General features: G+C 38.9%; 1 protein-coding gene across 3 annotated transcripts in view; it reads left to right on the top strand.

The window, feature by feature from the left end:
• TBC1D19 (TBC1 domain family member 19) overlaps positions 1–20,930 on the top strand; it is a 106,546-nt gene that overhangs the window by 63,742 nt on the left and 21,874 nt on the right. For all 3 annotated transcript variants that reach the window (XM_074951579.1, XM_074951578.1, XM_074951577.1), the window contains 3 exons: positions 9,877–9,951; positions 15,523–15,585; positions 20,364–20,448. In XM_074951579.1, the coding sequence (XP_074807680.1) occupies positions 9,877–9,951; positions 15,523–15,585; positions 20,364–20,448 (223 nt within the window). The remainder of the gene's footprint in view (positions 1–9,876; positions 9,952–15,522; positions 15,586–20,363; positions 20,449–20,930) is intronic.

The raw sequence follows: 20,930 nt of genomic DNA, 5'->3' as shown, positions 1-20,930 counted from the left end.
GTATAGACATACCCTACATGGGGAAACAGTGAGATCAGTAAGCAAAGAGAAGGAACTATGTGAGATCTTGCCAGGCACTTAAAATTTTGGGAATAAGGAATCTAACAAGTATTGCAGGTGAAAAGTACATGACCTAGTGCACTGCGAGAAGTCAAGGGAATAAATTGGCAAAGAGCTGGCCTGCAACATCACAGCCTGGAGCAGAGATGTTCTTCCTGCTCAGAGGCATAGTGAAATTTTGAGCTCCAACCACATTACAGCTAGTAACAGAAAAGCATGCAAGTGATACCAAAAGAACTCACTGACTTTATTTTGCAGTTCACCATTGCAAAATGGAGAATTCGTGATTAATGAGAAATCAGAAATACCACTCCTAGAGTGGATAGGATCATTCTGGCACAGGAGGAAAAATATAAAATATATAGTTGATTGCAAACACTAATAGTTGAAATACTTCAATGAGTCAGGTTTCAGAGTAGCAGCCGTGTTCGTCTGTATCAGCAAAAAGAACAGGAGTACTTGTGGCATCCTAGAGACTAACAAATTTATTTGAGCATAAGCTTTCGTGAGCTACAGCTCACTTCATCGGGATGTCTTTTATAACTTTGTTTGGTGGAAAATTCTTTGTTACAGCAAAATGTTTAGAATAACTAATTTTGTACTAGAAAACTGCTAAAAACCTTCCCCTTAAACTTTGTCTAGATATGATACCTGTGGACACAAGGAAAGGAATTCTCATGTTTGATAAATGTGCCCTTTTTTACACAAGGAAGAATTTGGAGTACGTTCCACAGAAGAAGGCTTGCAGAGATTTTTCTCCTATCCTTCTCTCTCTTCCACCTTGTCCCCCAAGCCTATGGGTTTTTAATGGAAAGAGGCAGTCAGTACTATGATCTTTATAGTAGATAATTCATATGTTAAAATATTTATCTTTAGTGAAATACGGTCTATCTCCTTTGTGTTTCACTTTAACAGAGATTTCTCAAGCTATTTATATGAGCTATTAAAAATTAAGTAATCATCACTATTAGTGACATTCTTGTGGTTGTAGCATTAAGTCCAAAATGTGTAAATTGTCTAGGTTGAAAATTAAGTTATCTAATGTTTGTAAAGTTCTTGTAGATCCTTTAATGGAAAGTGCTACAGAAAAGCTAATTGGGTAAAATAACAGTTTTACATGATTTTGCTTCACACTGAGCAGGCTGGAACTCTGCTTTGTTTCTTAATTTAGATCTAATTTTGTTTTAATGTAATTGTTTTAAAAACCCATAATGTTGATTTTTAATTTAATCTCCAGTGTTTTAATAGTGAGCGTGCCTGGTTCTGAACCAGATAATGTCTAATACAATTTTTCATTAGAATATCTGTTTCTTTTCTCAAAGGATGTTTAAAATCTTCCTTTTCTGTATACTATGTCTGAATCCTGATTAAAATTAATTATATTCTGGAAAGGAGGATGCTTTCTAAAATTATCACAGAAGGCTATGATTTTTTTTAAACTGGCATTACTGATTTTCTTCACATTTAAACAAACAAAAACAGAAACATTACAAAATTGTATTAAATATATTTGTTATGCTTAAGATTAAGGAATAGCTCATTAGTTTAAGTGAAACTTCCATTTAGATTATTTTATTTTTACAGCTTTCTGTAGCGTAGACTGTTTAGCTACCATGAAGGTTTCTTAGGGTCTTTTCTAAATTGTAATTTATACAAAACTGCAGTTTGCTGTGCTTAATTAATAATACAAACTGCCCTTCAAGTCCAGAGATAGGAAGCTAATAAATATTTTAATTAAAAGTAAACCATTAACATTCTAATCATGATGCAATATAATGCCATAAACAAAGCTTAAAACTCAAAACAGTCATAAAAAACTCATGATGTCTGTTAAATTAGGGTGTAAATTATGAAGCTCTTTTTTTCTCTTGTATAAAGAATATCTATCCTTTTTAGTAAACTGTTTCTTTGCACCATCTTATCATTTTATTGTACGGGTGAATGAAATTATAAGAGTACAGCAAAGGGGCTTAATGTAAAATTGTTCTGACTATGAAGTTAAATAGAAAAATTATTTTAAGTTATTACTTAAAAAGCTATAGTTTTATAATATTTTAATACAAATAATTGGAACAAAACACCCAACCAGATGTGGGGGGAAAAAACATGCCAGTTGGATAAAACAAGACTATATAAAGTCAATACTAGATAAGTGGTGTCTAACCTGTGGGCTGGAGCAACTTGTGACCCTAAAGTGTGATTGTGTTCAGAAGAAAATTTGGTTTTGATTATGAGTTGAAAATGTGCTCTGCATGCATTGTAGCGAAGGATAACCTTTTCCAGAAGTCTATGTTTAAATATAATTCCAACCCCCAGTGTCTGAATAGTTGTTTTTACTTCTCTTTTCCTAATTGGATATTACTTGGTCTCTGTATATTTTACAACTGGACTATTTATATGTTCTAAATCATCTCATTCTTGTTCAGTAAATAATCTGTGGCCATATGTTTCTCTTTTATTTCTTTTGATTCGTTTTCATTTTGTTTAAATGTCTGGCCATCCTTTGTGGATTAATATATGTAGTACATTATCTTCTTAAAATTATAAAATGGAAAAAGCTGACAACATTCCTTGAAGCACCATACACAGGGACCATAATATTTATATTTTACAAATTATTAAATTTCATATACAGTTTTTTTTAAAAGAACATGTTAAGAGAATCATATTGTACATCCTATTCTTTTTCCTTATTTGTATGTTTCACAGAAATAGCTACAATGACCACCTGCAGAATGTTGCTAGCTGTCATGATATTTGAATGCCAAGTCATTAATTGTATTCTTCCAACTATGGCATCTGTCTTCTTGACATGTTCCACATAAGCTCCATTTTTGGCTCTAAAATTGCCTCTAAAAGTTTCGCTTGGCTCGAGTTTGCTTTCACCTAGATTTCATTTTAAACTTGTTTGTGAAGACTTTACTTAATGCTATGTTTCTGCATAATTTTTTCTGAAGAGCTAAGTGATGTGCTTAGTTATGGAAAAAGTGATTGTTGCCTTTCAGCAATGTTTTGCTCGTTCTTTGACCTCATATATCCCCTAGGACTGCTCTCTTGCAGCTTGTTCTTTATAGGGAAAGAATACTAGGTCACAGCCTCTCTCTCTCCCCACTCTGCACAAAGCAGAAAAAAATTATGGTAGCCCACTGCTGCACAACATATTTCTTTTAAATAATTAGGCCCTTAATAATATCTGCTTCCTTAGTTCCCTTAATGCTTGATTATGATTTTATTACATAGATTTATAGAACACCCATTACGGTAGTAGCTGGACATACCTTGCATGGCTAAAGTTGAGTCATTAACGTTCCCTGTAAAGGAGCAGAATACCATGTTCTCCTGCTGCCTTACTTTTTAGCTAGAGAATTCTATGGCCAATTAGCAAAGTCCCCTGAAAAAGCCATGGTTAACAGATCAATGCATCTTGCAACTCTTTCACATTTAAGAATATTTTTGGTGGTAGCAAATTTAAAAGATGTGGGCTCATACTAGGATTGCCTCACCTTAAGCTTTCACAAGCTGCATTCTTCAGACAGTGTGTACCATTGTTGAAGTTTTCCTTTTCACCTGCCTGACAAAAATACTCCACAGTTTCATAACATAGATGCAATGCCATAAAGTAATCTGGAGTGTAAACTCTTTGTGACAAGAGACCTGTCTTTTAGTGTTTTCTGCGAAGCACATTTGTAAGTACCATGCAATAAAATAATGAAGAATAATGTGTACCTGTTCAACATGGTAAAACCACACTCATTCACACAGATCAAGAAACCACATGTGAAGTGTGCATGATTCTGAGCCTGTGTATATGAGATGTTGATGGTCCTCACTGGCCAGTCAAGGGAACGCAGTCCATCTACATTGATCCTGCCTGATAAAGTATGGTGATTGTGACAGGAGTGGAGCTGCTCTGTAATAATTTATTAATACTGTATGTGAGGTGGTTATTGGGATGTTTAGCGTATACATTGTCATAAATAGAAAGGGAAGGGTAAACCCCTTTAAAATCCCTCCTGGCCAGAGGAAATCTCCTCTCACCTGTAAAGGGTTAAGAAGCTAAAGGTAACCTCGCTGGCACCTGACCAAAATGACCAATGAGGAGACAAGATACTTTCAAAAGCTGGTAGGAGGGAGAGAAACAAAGGGTTTGTGTGTCTGTCCACATTTGGTCTTTGCCGGAGATAGACCAGGAATGAAGCCTTAGAACTTTTAGTAAGTAATCTAGCTAGGTATGTGTTAGATTATGATTTCTTTAAATGGCTGAGAAAAGAATTGTGCTGAATAGAATAACTATTTCTGTCTGTGTATCTTTTTTGTAACTTAAGGTTTTTGCCTAGAGGGGTTCTCTATGTTTTGAATCTAATTACCCTGTAAGGTATTTACCATCCTGATTTTACAGGGGCGATTTCTTATTTCTAATTCTATTTTTATTAAAAGTCTTCTTGTAAGAAAACTGAATGCTTTTTCATTGTTCTCAGATCCAGGGGTTTGGGTCTGTGGTCACCTATGCAAATTGGTGAGGCTTTTTATCCAACATTTCCCAGGAAAGGGAGGGTGCAAGTGTTGGGAGGATTGTTCATTGTTCTTAAGATCCAAGGGTCTGGGTCTGTAGTCACCTAGGCAAATTGGTGAGGCTTTTTACCAAACCTTGTCCAGGAAGTAGGGTGCAAGGTTTTTGGGAAGTATTTTGGGGGGAAAGACGTGTCCAAACAGCTCTTCCCCAGTAACCAGTATTTGTTTGGTGGTGGTAGCGGCCAATCCAAGGACAAAAGGGTGGAATATTTTGTACCTTGGGGAAGTTTTGACCTAAGCTGGTAAAGATAAGCTTAGGAGGTTTTTCATGCAGGTCCCCACATCTGTACCCTAGAGTTCAGAGTGGGGGAGGAACCTTGACATACATATTTTGGTTTAGTTTAATAGGGGGCTTGTAATAAAAACAAGCAGGAAGTGAAACAATAGCTCAAAATAAGCCACCCCTTGTTTATAACTTAAGGGTTATTAAGAGACAATGCTGAAAAAGTGTTAACTTTGAAGATTCCACCTCCTGTCTTCAGCCATCTTACAGAATTAGTTTTGACAAACAGGGCCAAAGCCTGGGAACTGACACAAACAGAGCAGCTCTGGCTGTATTAGAAGGGGCTGTCTCTCATATGGCTAATGAAATTGTTATTCAGGGGAACAAGAATGACGCACACATGCTTACTAGGAATGTCTGAAGAAGTTAGGCCTGCCTAGCTTATCCCTGGGATGATAGGACTTTAGGTAAGATAGATGTGCTTGTAGGCTGTTGTTACAAAATCCTTTTTCTCTTGTGTTTTGCTCTATTGTTAGCATAAGCAACATATACACCACTGGTCACAGACTCCCAAAGGGAAGAACCACAGGTACCAAACTCGGGTTGACCTGCTGGGTAGGCACTGTTGATATGCAGGCTGCTGTAGCCGACAGCCCAGTCTAAGAGTGGGAGAATTGAGGAATTCCACCCCAGTAGAGGTAAAGGCACAAGGCCTGACACTTGAGCGGTATGCACTTGAGATACAAAAAGGGAACAGAGGTGCAGCTGTCCGTGTAACCATGACAGTGACCTTGCAGGGTTTATTGCAATTTTTGTTGTTTCTGATTCTCCTCCCCTAGCTCCTCTTCACTGCAAACTGACTAGGCAGTGCTCCATCACTTCTGATGAAGACGAAACTGGTATGAAGGCAGCCTAGGAATGAGACTGGAGTCTAATAAGGAACTCCTTTAGAAAAGCTGCCGACGGTCTACTTTTTTTTTTTTTTTTTCTTCAGAGGTCATTATCTAAGTATGTCACTGTTGTCTGTGTTTGCCCATAGCTGTGGTATATGTTGCTGGAGCAAGTTCAGTTGCTGAGCAACCAGCTCTGAAGTCCTGCTGTGTTATTGTGGAGCAATCCCTAATGTCGTCTCTTCCTCCTCCCCTTCTTTGTAGGTTAAACCTAAAAGAGGGAGAGTGGGATGGAACTAATATTAGAGAATGCCCAAAACAACATAGTGTAGCTCAAATGATGGTTGCTTTGCAGCCAACCCCTTCCTCCTGACATCTGGCCCAGCTGAATGTGTCCCTGAGTGGCACAACTGAAAAGAAAAAATAAATAAAATAAGTGGGCAGTGGCCCTTTAAGATACCACTTCTCTACAAAAGAAAAAGGACACTAAACTTTCTAAACTACTACATGCCACAAGGGGCCACAGCAATGGTTCCCTCAACCCACCCAGCAATATTGTTAATCTATCCAACTATACTCTTAGGACAGCTTCTTCTGCTGGGCTATCTCGGGGCCTCTCCTTCTGCCCCTCCACCCCCACGAACATGATACAGTTCTGTGGTGACCTAGAATCCTATTTTCGACATCTCTGACTCAAGGAATATTTCCAACACTCCTCTGAACAACATACTAATCCACAGAGACCTCCCTACCAACACTACCAAAAGAGGGATTCTAGGTGGACTCCTCCTGAAGGCCGAGACAGCAGACTGGACTTCTATATAGAGTGCTTCCGCCGACGTGCACTGGCTGAAATTGTGGAAAAGCAGCATCACTTGCCCCACAACCTCAGCCGTGCGGAACACAATGCCATCCACAGCCTCAGAAACAACTCTGACATCATAATCAAAAAGGCTGACAAAGGAGGTGCTGTTGTCATCATGAATAGGTTGGAATATGAACAAGAGGTTGCTCGGCAGCTCTCCAACACCACTTTCTACAGGCTATTACCCTCTGATCCCACTGAGGGTTACCAAAAGAAACTACAGAATTTGCTCAAGAAACTCCCTGAAAAAGCACAAGATCACATCCACACAGACACACCCCTGGACTATAAAGATGGACTACAAGCTGTCAGGAACACTATCCCCGATAATGTCACAGCAAACCTGGTGGCTGAACTTTGTGACTTTGTCCTCACCCATAACTATTTCACATTTGGGGACAATGTATACCTTCAAATCAGCGGCACTGCTATGGGTACCCGCCCCACAGTATGCCAACATTTTTATGGCTGACTTAGAACAACGCTTCCTCAGCTCTCGTCCCCTAATGCCCCTACTCTACTTGGGCTATATTGATGACATCTTCATCATCTGGACCCATGGAAAAGAAGCCCTTGAGGAATTCCACCATGATTTCAACAATTTCCATCCCACCATCAACCTCAGCCTGGACCAGTCCACACAAGAGATCCACTTCCGGGACACTACGGTGCTAATAAGCGATGGTCACATAAACACCACCCTATACTGGAAACCTACTGGTTTCTTTTCCATGGGTCCAGATGATGATGATGTCATCAGTATAGCGCGAGTAGGGGCATTAGGGGACGACAGCTGAGGAAATGTTGTTCTTCGTCAGCCATAAAAATGTTGGCATACTGTGGGGCCATGTGGGTACCCATAGCAGTGCCGCTGATTTGAAGGTATACATTGTCCCCAAATGTGAAATAGTTATGGGTGAGGACAAAGTTCAGCCACCAGGTTTGCCGTGACATTATCAGGGATACTGTTCCTGATGGCTTGTAGTCCATCTTTGTGTGGAATGTTGGTGTTGAGGGCTTCTACATCCCTAGTGGCCAGGATGGTGTTTTCAGGAAGATCACCGATGGATTGTAGTTTCCTCAGGAAGCCAGTGGTGTCTCTAAGATGGCTGGGAGTGCTGGTAGCATAGGGCCTGAGGAGGGAGTCTACATAGCCAGACAATCCTTCTGTCAGGGTGTCAATGCCTGAGATGATGGGGTGTCCAGGATTTCCAGGTTTATGGATCTTGGGTAGCAGATAGAATACCCCAGGTCAGGGATCCAGTGTGAAAACAGACTCCAATGAGAGACTGCTGAAATGGAATTAATTTGCAAACTGGATACAATTAACTTAGGCTTGAATAGAGACTGGGAGTGGATGGGTCATTAGACAAAGTAAAACTATTTCCCCATGTTTATTCCCCCCCCCCACCACCACCACTGTTCCTCAGACGTTCTTGTCTACTGCTGGAAATGGCCCACCTTGATTATCACTACAAAAGGTTTTCTTTCCCACCACCCCCCCCCCACTCTCCTGCTGGGATTAGCTCATCTTAAGTGATCACTCTCCTTACAGTGTGTATAACAACGCCCATTGTTTCTTGTTCTCTGTGTATATAAACCTTCCCACTGTATTTTCCACTGAATGCATCCGATGAAGTGAGCTGTAGCTCACGAAAGCTTATGCTCAAATAAATTTGTTAGTTTCTAAGGTGCCACAAGTACTCCTTTTCTTTTTGCGGATACAGACTAACGCGGCTGCTACTCTGAACCCTGCTTCAAAATAGTGGCTTTAAACATGAATATTAAAACTTTTGTCCAAAACCTTTTTTTTTTTAAAGCACAATTAGTACATATCCTGAATCATTTATATTTTGTGAATATTTTATGTCTGAACTTGTTTAAAGGAAATATTTAACAAAATTCTGATTTATTACCTTTATTTGCCCTTTATTGGAAAGAAAAATGAAAATATATTTTCCCTTGAGCTATTTTCAGTTAACATGAAATAGACATGGTATTTTTCCTAGTTTCAGAGTTTACTAATTGTAATTGGTCCCTGAGTTTATAGAATTGATTTAATTGAGCATGGTATTCTTCCCACCCCATGTTAATACTCATGTGAAAAGAACAACCACCACCTTCTTATTTTCTTGCATGCTGCCCTTTGCAAACTTACCCGTAAGGCCACTACCCATTCACTTTTCAAGTCCCTTGCTTGAAAGAACCACGTCTGCTGCAGCACTTACAAGAAATCAGCCAGTGAATGCTGTCTAGGGTCTTTATCGTTCAAGCTGTTTGAATGTGTCCTCTGGAGTCCCACTGAAGTTAGAAGGGTTCGGTGGAAGGGAAGGGGTTGAGGGTAGCTGGATTTTTAAAAAATCCTTGTAAAACTGTGTAAAGCCATATTCACTTGTAGACATCATGGCAGAGGTAAGTTTTAAGTAGGGAATTGAAAGAGGAGAAAGTGGTTTTGTGGATTTTTGCAGGGAGCTCCTCCCACTCATAGGGGGCAGCATGGGCAAAAACAGAAGAGTGTTTCCTTCCAGGACACTTCCTCTTTGGAAGTATATTCTCCACAGATGTTTAGGGAGTAACCAGGTGATTTAAGATGAACTTGGGAAAAGTCTAAACCTTTCCTCAATGTACTCCTTTCGTGATCTCCTTTTGACGTTTCTACTATTTAGACTGGCTTTTTGTGGGTTTAAATATTTTTGGATATTCATATTGTATCCAAAGGCCTGACTGGCTTAGTTCTAATTACATACTGATATTAACGTCACTAATATTAAACAAGATTTGATGGAACCCATGAAAACAGAAGTGCATGAAAATAGAAGGTGCTGGAGAGAAGAATCGGAACAGTTCTTTCAGAACTTTCAAGCAGGCTTGGCTCTAGAGAGAGCAAAAGTTTGGAAGACTGAGATATTCCAATTTTGTCCAAACTCTTCCCTTCATTCTCATTTTTTGTGTCATCTAACATACAACTAAGCAATAATATTGTATTATGTGGATCCTCATGCATCTTCCCCAGTTTTTTTTACTTGTTTTATGGAGGAAACTTAGGATGAACAATGGAATGTATCTCTTGACAGTAGGGGAAAGGATATTTCAAATGGTATTTACAGGCAATATGGATCTCTCTCTCTCTCTTTTTAAATAATTTTTCCTTCTTTTCAGTAATATGCCCTCCTATGTAGCTGTCAGCATTTATTTTACTTATATAAGTATAAATCGGGGTTTTATTTCAGGTTGAAGAATGATTAATAATATTTATTTCATTTTAGGACATTTTGTACTACGAACAGCTTAAGTCCAATGTGATTCAGCATGATCTTTTAGTGGACAACCTGATTTACAAAGTGAGTAATTCATTAAATAGTGAGTATTTACTGATCAAAACAATAACTCTGTATAAAGAAAACACAAGTGTTCTGGTTATATGGAGCATTGGAATAAAGCATGCTCATCTTTGAGTGTCCTCTGCATATTCCCATTCATGGGATGTGCTGGCTGTTGCAGACTAGATGGTGGAAACTTCTTGTCGCAGTGCTCTTTGGAGTGTTTGCATCTTCCTCTAATCCCTCCCTCAGTGTTTCTGAATGTTCTGAGGGTGAGACTACAAAAGGGGGTGTGGTGCTCTGTGCTTCCTCATTTCCTTCCAATTGCGGGAGGAGGTAGATGTGAACCTCTTTGGATGCTTTGAATCGAGATCCTTTTCTCAATAAGATTTTTGTACCTTAGTCTAGTCTAGCTTTAGCGTTAGTACAGTTAGTGTTAGTTAGGGGATATATTTAGTTAGCTCTTCAATTCTGACTTCTGGTTCCATGATGAATCCAAAGCTGAAATAACCGGATGTTAAATGGGGGGTGTGTGTGTGTGTGTGAGAGAGAGAGAGAGCGCGATCGATCGATCATGTGGTCTTTCCAGCATCCATCCATGCTCGCACTAGATGTTTAAATGGCATGCCTGGATAAAGGCCACTCTTCTTCAAGATACTCAAACTTCAGTACCCTGTGAGCACGTAAGGAGCAGCAGAATAGGCTACAAGCCTTACTGTCACAAGAAGCACTGGCTGCGAAGCCTTTCTGCTCCAACTCTGCTAAAGAATCCAGGCTTAAGGACAGGAAACTAATATAATGCCTAGAACCTATCAGACCTTGCAGCGCAAAAGGCACTGGTCTCTGAGCTGGGCTCTGGTTCCAAGGCTGTTACATTATCAGTATCCAAATAATTGGATCCAGCTTTGAAGCACTTAAAACCTTGATTGGTTGTGGCCTCTGACATGAGAGCCAAGCCACATCAGATCTGATAATCTTGGCTCCAACAAAGACAGTATCAAGGCTAAGCATGCTCCAAAGGCTGAGACAAAGCTACATGCTGGGGGATTCCTCAGATCTCTCTGAGCAAGATCAGAGCCTAACTGTTCTGAAGCCAAAGAGAACAAATGATCCATAATGGAGAAAACCTCTCCCAAAGGATCTCTCCTCAGTTCAGAAGGTTGCATCAGATCTGAAAAAACCTCTGTAGCTCTTGTTGCCAGTACATCTGGTTCCTATGGCTCAGGTGCACAGAGCTGCAGTTGGAGTGTTTCTCAGATCTGAATGATTCATCTCTTATGGGAGAGAAGAAGAAATCTACTGTGTCATCCTTCTACACCAGATGAGAGGAAGAGATAGAGGGATCTATCTTGGTATTCCCTGGCCGCTTCCCTAAGAGTCAGCCAGGTTCCCCTCCCCGCCATTACACTCCATTGTTTAGAATAGATGCCAGGATCAGTTATTTTGCCAATAGTGTGATTGTCAGATCTGAGATCAGATCCACTCTCTGAAGAATTGGATCACATTAGAGTTACTGATGTTCATCTGAGCTTTCAGTCACAAAAACCTGACTATACAACTAGATATAATCTGTGTGGATCATCTTGTCCTATGAGATGTTGCCATAGTTGGGTTAAGTGGCAAGTGGCAGGATTGTTAAGTGCCACCTTGTGTGGTGTGACCATATTGCCCATTGCCTAGGCATCACAGAGACCTTCAGCCTTACCAGCATAGGCACTCATCTCAGACTAGAGATAGGAAAAGGCTCACACCTCAGATCCGAGACTCTTGGATCCAGTTTTTGTATCTACTTAAAGAGAGCACTTTTCCACTATAGTGCTGGATGCTTTATCTGAAGAAGAGAAGCCTGTAGTTCAAATGGAATATCAGTGGTTATACCCAGAGCTTGAGAATGATTCTTCTCCTGATGCGAATGTTGGTAATGCTGCAGTCTCTTCACCTTCAGAGGATTTGCAATTTAATTATCTCATGGGTAGAATGGTTACAATATTAATGCTCCTGAGAGTTGCTTTAGAGGAGACTTCTCACCTAGTTTTTGATATTTTTCGGTTCTAATTCAGAGTAAGGTGTGTCTCCCAGTTTTAGATATGACTATCCTGCCTGACCCCCAGGTACATACTTGGGAAGCTAGCACAAGTCGCTGTCCTTCCACCATAATCATGCTGTTATTTTTAGTGTGCTAGCTCTGGCAGAGTTAGCATATATCTGTGTACCTGTGCTGGAAATCAGACTCCTAGTTGCTCTGTAGACATGCCCTATGTTCAGAGTGTTGTCTTTCCTGAAAGACATTCTTTCATTTTTGTCATGGTGGATACTCTTAAGAGAATATTCTGAAAGGGAATCATTCAGTTTTCCTAACTCCATCATTGACAGTCACGTCGGATGAGTCTAAGAGTAGATGGGCAGCGCACCTTCACAATCTGTTAATTCAGGACAATTGGAGTCATGGAAAAAATAGATTTATAGGTAAACTGGAGAGGAGTGCATCTGTCTAGCTCTCAAATTTTTTCTGTCTCACATCCAGAACAAAGTAGTGCAAATTGTCACAGACAAGAAAACAGCAATGAGAAGGGAGGAGCTCACTCGTCTCAGCTGTGCAAGGAGGCAGTCTAGCTATGGGCCTGCTGTATCCACTACAACATCTACCCAATTGCCCTGAACTTAGGAGGCAACTACAGCAACATAATAGATCAGTGCTGTGAGGCAGTTGCATGAATGTTCTGTTAAGGATTCAGTAATTCAGGACATATTCAATATCTGGTGGTTTCTGGAAGTAGATCTCTCCGTCATGAGCCAGAATATGAAATACCTTTGTTTCTGCTCAGAATGGACAGAGACAATCTGTTCACATTGGATGCTTTTCTTCTGAATTGGGGGATGGGCCTGTTATATGCTTCCTCCTTTTCCTCTTATACAGCGGGTCATAAAGATAAAGCACAATGGGGCCAGAGTAATTCTAATAAATTCTACCTGGCTGAGACAACGGTGGTATATGGACTTTCTTCTCTTCTTTGAGGGGGTTTACAACTTTCTGCCAGTGATGGCAGCAAAAGCTGTTTTTACAAGAGGAGGTGAAGGTTCATCTCCCAGTCCTCTTTCTCTACATCTAGCTGCCATGGGTTGTAGGACTTTAATGGACCTTGAAAAAAAATCTTGCACTTTAGAAGGTTATTTCCAGGAAGCAATCAACCAGAAAGTGTGGAGTTTAGGTGGTATAAATTCATGACCTGACAAGTGTGTAGTTTCTGTGTGGGCAACAGTTTAGTGTATTAATATTTACTGCATGTAAAGACTCTAGACCTGTCTTACACTACACTTAAGCAGCAATAGCAGCGCATCACGTACTATAGATGATAAATCTGTCTTTGCACATGACACAGTTAAAATATTTATGAAAGTTTCAGTTAATATGTACCCACCAGTGAAAGACCCAAATTCATCATAGGAAATTAATTTGGTCTTCACCCAGCTCATGAATCCTACTTTTGAACCAAGGGTGGATTGTTCTTTATTTCATATGTTTATTTAAGCAGCTTTTATAATAGTCTTTACATCAGCAAGGTGAGTGAGTGAGTTGCATGCTCTTATGGCTGACCTGACCATTCACTGTTTTTTACATAGATAAAATTGCCCTTAAACCTCATCCTTGAATCCTTTCAAAAGTGGTGTCTGGATTTCATATCAGTTAATTGCTGTTGCCTTTCCAAGCTCTCATGCTTATGCTTATAAAAAAGAATCTAAACTACATATTTTAGCTTACTATCTAAATAGGATGAGAGAGCTTCAAAAGTCTCCTAAAATTTTTATTTCTTATGCTGACAACTGTAAGAACAGGGATATACAGTTGCATCAGATCCTCCTTCTGCAGAAGTTAGGACACTGTCATGGGGTGTCTGGGCCCTTTTTAAAGGATGTCAGGACCAGTCTACCTGTGATGAACTTCGTAAAGGAAAATGAGCCCATGTCAGCCACTTGTCAGTAGCTAAGTGCCCAGGTAGCTAGTTAGCAGCTAATTAGCTAACAAACACCTGGATCTGATAAATAGCTACCAGTGCTCAGTTGGAGGAGGGTGCTGCTAGGAGGCTTGTAAGGGAGAGGTGCTCCCAGGGAACACAGCAATAGAATCCTCAGGGGAAGGAATTTATGGAGGGACTTCCCAGATAGCTGCAGAAGGCCCAGCCTGTGAGGAGCTGCGTGCTGCCAGGTGAGGAGCTGCGTTCAACACAAAAGCCCTGCAGAGGCCTTAGTTACAGGGAAGGAATCATACAGAGTGCCTTGCGGGTAATGGGCCTGGGCATGGGATTGCTAGACTCAGGTGGGACTGATAAACTCAGATGAAGTTTGCCTCCCTGCTAAGAAGCCTGGGTGAAAGCCTTTCTTGAGTGTCTGCTGAACTTTCCGTTAATAAATCAGACCCTCAGAAGGTGTGCTGGGCCAGGGGTGGGTGGGGATGCTGTTTAATGCAACCCAATGAATTTGACAGCCCGATCTGGGAAATTTAAGGCAGGGTGACCCGCACTGTTGCGCATGGACACAAGAGGCCACACAGGGATGGCACACATCCTTTATAAACACACTTGACTAGCACAGTGGTTACCTCTCTAGCATGTCCAGAAATGTTCTGATTGTTGAAATATGTAAGGCTGCTACTTTGAGGCTCGAGCCACACTTTTGCCAAATACTATTAATTAGATCCAGCATCTAGATTGGATGCTCAGTTCGGTAGGGCCATACTACAATCCTTATTCAGTTAGGATACTGAATCCCACCATCCAGTCGTGGGGTGCTGCTTACCAAACTATCCCATGACTCGGTATATGCAGAGGACACTTGAAGAAGAAATGGAGATTACTTACTTGTAACTGGAATTCTTCGAGAGGGACTCTACACATTCCCACTCCCTGCCCACCTTCCCCTCTTCTTCAGATTGCTAATGAAATATTGACTCTGTGGTGGACTAGAAGGAACTGAGACGGGACACTATGCCCCCTTTTATAGCCTCTCAGAACGTTCACAAACACTGAGGGGAGGGGCAGGAGCAGCAGTAGGGATGTTTGAGCCCCCTAACAGGCACTGCTGTGAGAAGTTTCCACAGTCCAAGCTGCACCAGCCAGTGCATCCCCTGCGTGTGAATGTATGGAGTCCATCTTGAAGAATTCCCTTTACAAGTAAGTAACCTTCTTTTAGCATTAATGACAATTGTAGAATCTAGTCATTATTTAAAAATCCCCACAAGAACACGGAGGACTTGTCTGCAGGATTGAGCCCTAAACTGCTGGTGTTTGGGGTGGGTAGTTAATGACGACTCAAGGATGCTTTTTGTTTGATGCTGGTCTGAATAAACACCAAGGGGAGAGTTTTTGGTCTCCAAGTTTTAGTCCAGAATATGATTGTAATCAAACTATTGTAGTGTTTGTGTGTTGTAATTATAAATATGAAGTCTGTGTATGACATCAACTGATAAGTGAAAGGAAACTCATTAATGCTGAAACAATGTCTTTAACCACTATCCTGGGCCTAGATTCTGCAGACATCACCCAAATGAAAAAATTATCTTTCAGCGACAAACTGCTATATTTTTTTTAATTGTAGGATGTAAAGCTGACAGCGAGCAACGATGACTACTATTTTGTATTTGAGGATTATTTGTATCAGGTAAGTAGCTAGTTCTGCTTTAGAAAAGATGAAAGTATGAGTTTGTTGGATTGTAACACCTTTGGGGCAGGAATTGTGTTTTGGTACATGTTTGAACTAACTGCACCTAACATAATGGGGCTCCTAATTGAGGGCTGTAGGTTCTACTGCAATACAAAGAATAAATAATATCACTTTCTGAATGTAGGTTATATAAAATAACCTTTATGCTATAGGAAGACCAGGGTCACTCACTCTCCTGTGTCAATGCCCTTGACTTTCTGAAGTCCCTTGTATTATCAAATAGAATATTTTTGAATTTGAACAAGACTAGTGTAGAAGCTGAGCAAGACACTTGGATAGGAGTCTATTGGAGGAGACAAAGACTTATTCAGAGGCCACCAAATTGGAAATGATTCTACCTATTTGTTTTTTCAATACAATAACGTAAAAGGGATGAAGTCAGCCGGTTCTTTATTTTTCCAGTAGTCATAAGTTAGTTTAAAAAAACAACAAAAAAACTAGAGTTGAAGGACTCACAGAAATTGACTAAGTCTTGAAGAGACAAGTCAAAATCTTAGTTTAAAAATAAAAACGTTGCTTGACAATGGCCTACTGTAATGGCTAATGATTTGGTTAAATATTTTAAAAATAAAAAACATAGTAATTTATAAATATAGTATTGTGTGGATGCAGCAATGTCATTTTCATCATTTCTAACATTATTTCTAGCAAATAATTTCTAGTTAATTTATATGGAATTATCTACATTACTTCCCTTTAAATCTTTTTAAATGGAAGGAGATTACATTCATGAATTTCCTAATGTGTATTTGATTGCAGTGTCAACATAAATGTCATGGAGCAAACTTACCATTTTCAAAGCACTTTCAGCTTGATTAGTCACAGCTGTTAGTTAGGGTGGGCTTGTTTAATTTTGTTTTTTATAGCTATGTGAAACTACATGTGTGCCTTTTTGAAGTTAGTGTGCCCTATGTAAGTCTGAGCTTATGGTCTGGAGGAAAAATTAACCAAGAAATTGTTCTTAATGCTGCTTGTTCCCATACGTAGAAAATGTATACATTTGTAATTAAATATATTTATTCAAATATATCTGTGTGTGTTTGTGGATATATATAACTTTACGCATTTCTTTTAGGTGCCCATCTGAAATTATATATCTATTTCATCTCAATTAAAAGTACAATTACAGTTTTCAAATAAAAATATATCTTAATTAAAATATGATTTATGCTCTGAAAAGAGACTTCATAAAAATTACACCCCAGGTATCCATATTTATTCAGTCTCAAATACTGCTATGTACATTTTTCTCTGTTTAGGAGTCGGAAGATAAATTTTCTGTCAGTCTGAGCATCTCAGCTTGGGAGCTGAAATCAAACTGTTCTTTTGGGTCAATAAATATGTTAGTTATCTGACAGTCATGAAGAAGAAAGAATAATTTTTGTATTGGCTCTACAGTGATGACAGAAATAAAAACTTGTCTCTATCAGTGCTGGGAAGCTTATGTCACTCAGGAACATAGGACAGCAAATTTGCTAAATCTGATGACATTTTTGCATAGTCATTTCTCAGTACATAGCCACATTTGAAGGTTTTATTTTTGTTTCCTTTCAACATTTTAAGTCTTGAGTTATAAAGATGAATGTGATTGTAGGAATTCAAAGAAACAAAAACATCCAAAAAGTATTGGATTTTAGCAACATAATCCCCAATGACTTCAACAACGGTCACCTAGCTAAATCCATGTGTGCTCTTTTTAAAAGTGCAGAGCTAAATTTGGTTCTGAGATTTGAAAAACAACCCTAAACTTCTGATCACTCCTTGTGTCTAATTCCATTTAGTACTTTATTCCATTCTGCAAAATGGTTTGTAAAAGAAGTATATCTCCTAAAGACAACCTTCATTCCCTACCTAATCTTCAGCTTCAACTACTTCTCAAATTGTTTCATTCTGTAGACCACCAAGAAGAGGCTCCACAGACCACAATTTAGGAATCACTCTGTTATGGCATATTATTTGCTGATTCCAAATGATAAGTGAGGGGGAAAATGTTGGTTAAGTAAGAGAATTTGAACACTGAAAATTATAGCTTAAAAGGGATATAGAAATCAGTTGTCTGTCTAGTACTTCGTTTTTTGGCAGAATTAGTTATTACTACTTAGATTGCAAGCTCTTTGGGGAAAGGATGATGTCTACCTCTTAGGTTTGTATGGCACCCAGAGTGGGGCCCTGATCCTGTCTGGAGCATCTGGGCTTATGATAATGACAAGATTAAATAATAATAATTAATAATATTGAGTTGTACCATTGGTTCTTATTTATTTATAAATAGGGGTCTACTTAAATTGTGGCGCAATCATACATTTTTTGCAGGTTGGTAACAGCATAAATAGACATTTTGCTATTTATGCTGTGACCAGCTTATGAAAAATGTGATTTTTCTGCAGCATTTCTCAAACTGGGGATCCTGACTCAAAAGGGGGTGGCAAGCCTATTTAGGGGTCACAGTATTGCCATCCTTACTTCTCTGCTGCTGTTGGTGGTGGCACTGCCTCAAGCTGGGCCACGGGAGAAGCTGCTCTCTGCTCTGCTTTCAGATCTGGATGGCCGGAGACCGGCGGCTGTTGGCCAGGCACCCAGCTCTGAAGGCAGTGCCACCACCAGCCGCAGCACAGAAGTGCAGGATTGCATATTATTTCTGTGCTGCTGTTGGCAGTGGTGCTGCCTTCAGAGCTGGGTGCCTGGCCAGCAGCCATCGCTGTCCGCTCTGCCTTCAGAACTGGGTGGCCGGAGACCAATTTCATGAGGGAGACCAGATTTCACAGTCCATGACATGATTTTCACGGCCACGAATTTGGTAGACCCCTAGTCCTATTTAATCCTTTGTGTGAAGAATACAGTGAGATAAAGTTGCTCATTTTCAGTTATTTGCATGAGTGTGATTTCTGTATTACATTTTTACCACTTTATAACTCTCCTACGTTATAATTGAGGTCCATTGATATCGATTGTAAAATTCCTCTTTATCACATGCCCCATAATTTTATTACTTTAAGTTTATCCTTTTGAATTTAGTGGTTAATTTTCTTCTTAATTTTGGACTGATAGTATAAACACCTTGTTAGTTTGTCAAATATTTGTATACTTTAAAAATAGCTTGTTATCATGGTTTTCTTTTGGCTTTATTTCTCTTCTGTATGAGACATAGGATTAATAGATTTTAAGTCCAGAAGGGGCCATTATGATCATCTGGTCTGATTCCCTGCAGAACACAGCCCAAAGTACCTCACCTAGTAATTTCTGTATCAAGCAACAACTTCATTTGAGCTATTGCATACTTTTTAGAAAGATATCCAGTCTTGATTTTAAAAACTTCCAGACACCAGAATTCCTAAGAGAGGGCTGCAGATAAATGTTAGATTCTTTTTCCTACTGGGGAACATTGTTTATTTCCTTTTTCGATTAGACTCTCCCACATCAGTTAACATATACTGAGTATTAACTTTGCCTGTGTATTGTTACAATTTGAAGATGATTGTGAGTTATTCAGTAACAGTATTTAATTTAGAGTGTTTATTTAAGATTGTTTGTTTTTAAAAAAGATGTTTAAATATGAGAAATTGTTGGGATTCAAAAAAGGTAAAATGTTATCACAAAAAGAATATTATCTGTTTTCAAATAGAAGTGCAAGTGGTTTACAAAAGTCACAATTTTGCATGTTTTGTTTTTGACCAATTTATTATTTGAAAACTATTCACGATCATTTATTCAAAGAAAAAACAGTTTATTTTATGAAACAGAAAATATGTAATGAAACAGCACTACAGCACTTAAAACATTTTTTGATTTTTTTTAAAAATTGTAGTCCAGATTTAAAATATTCCCTATTAAAAACTATATTAAAGAATGTTTAAAGTTGCGGAGATAAGCACCCAGGTCAGGAAACAGCAGACTCAACTTTAATTCTGCCACCTTGTGTATGTATGTTGTGGTTCAGTCTTTGACTGCATGATAACATTCAGATCTTCAAATATCATATAATTTAATATGACACAATGTTTCCATAACTTCAGATACATATATTTCATCTTTTATTATTGTTATAGCTATTCCAGGATTGCTCACAATGTGCTAGCCTCTTTTCTTATAGGTGATATCCTTCTTCAGAATCTAGAATGATCTCCCATATACAGATATATTTGTGTTCTTATCCTAAACTATTTAATACTAAATATGCTTTTTGATAGAGGCTGATATAATGCTGTCTTCCTAATCTGGTATTTTCCCATTGTGTTGTTTCATAATAAAGTAAATGTTGAGAATATATACTATCAAGATATTCTGTAAAGGCTCTGTGTCTGATGGAGAATGTTAGGCACCAGGCAATTTTAGAACTGCACATACACAAAAATGCACATGCTTTGTTTGTTTATGCAGTTAGTATGATGGCTGTAAATCATGGTAACTGGGTATTGAAATTGCCTGCTAGGCATGTAAGTGGTCAGTTACATGCATACATATAACTGCATACACAGATGGTTTACATACACACCTCGGCATAGACTGGTCTGAAAATACAAACGTAGAAATCTTGGATCATAATGTGTTTCAAAAATTAAAATAGTCTCGTAAGAGGTTTTTTTGCTATTAATTCTATAGTATTAGATACAGAAGATCTTAAAATGAAACAACTGTCAGTGCATAATTGTGTGTTTTGACACTGTTTTGTTCATCGAGCAAGTCAGCTGATGTTTTTTTTACTTTGTTTTCTGCAGGTATTACTCTGTTTTTCCCGAGATACATCAGTATTGGAGCACTTTTCTTACAATAGCGCTACTCCACCCAAATCATACATACGAGGTAAAGTAAAAGTATTGTAAGAGATAATATGAAGAGTAGTGTTGATTGTTGTATGTAGTATACCAAAAAAGCAAATCTATATGGGCTTAATTTATGTATATTACATATGTACACAAAAAGTAAATTAGAAGACAATAATTAAGATCACAAAGTCAAACACTCAAAAGTTAGGAAATGCCAGAATTAAGGTTGCCTATGTATTTGCATTATGATACAGTCTTTAATTTACATGATCATATACTGTTTTTTCCACCGAACTCCTGCCTTATTCAGTGCACAGGGTGGGCCAGCTGAGGCAGGGAAAATACTATACTATATTTATTTATTTATTTATGTATTTATTTACTGGTATTAGCACATAGAAACACCAGATATGGACCATGACACCATTGTGCTAGGTGCTGTACAAACACAGAACAAAAAGGCAGTCTCTGTCCCAGTGAGTTTACAATCTGACAGACAACAGTTGGGTACAGGCAGAC

The sequence above is a fragment of the Natator depressus genome, chromosome 4 (assembly GCF_965152275.1).
Source record: "Natator depressus isolate rNatDep1 chromosome 4, rNatDep2.hap1, whole genome shotgun sequence".
Lineage (NCBI taxonomy): Eukaryota > Metazoa > Chordata > Testudines > Cheloniidae > Natator > Natator depressus.
The sequence above is the reverse complement of the archived record's forward strand: the minus strand, read 5'-3'. Positions and strand labels throughout refer to the sequence as shown.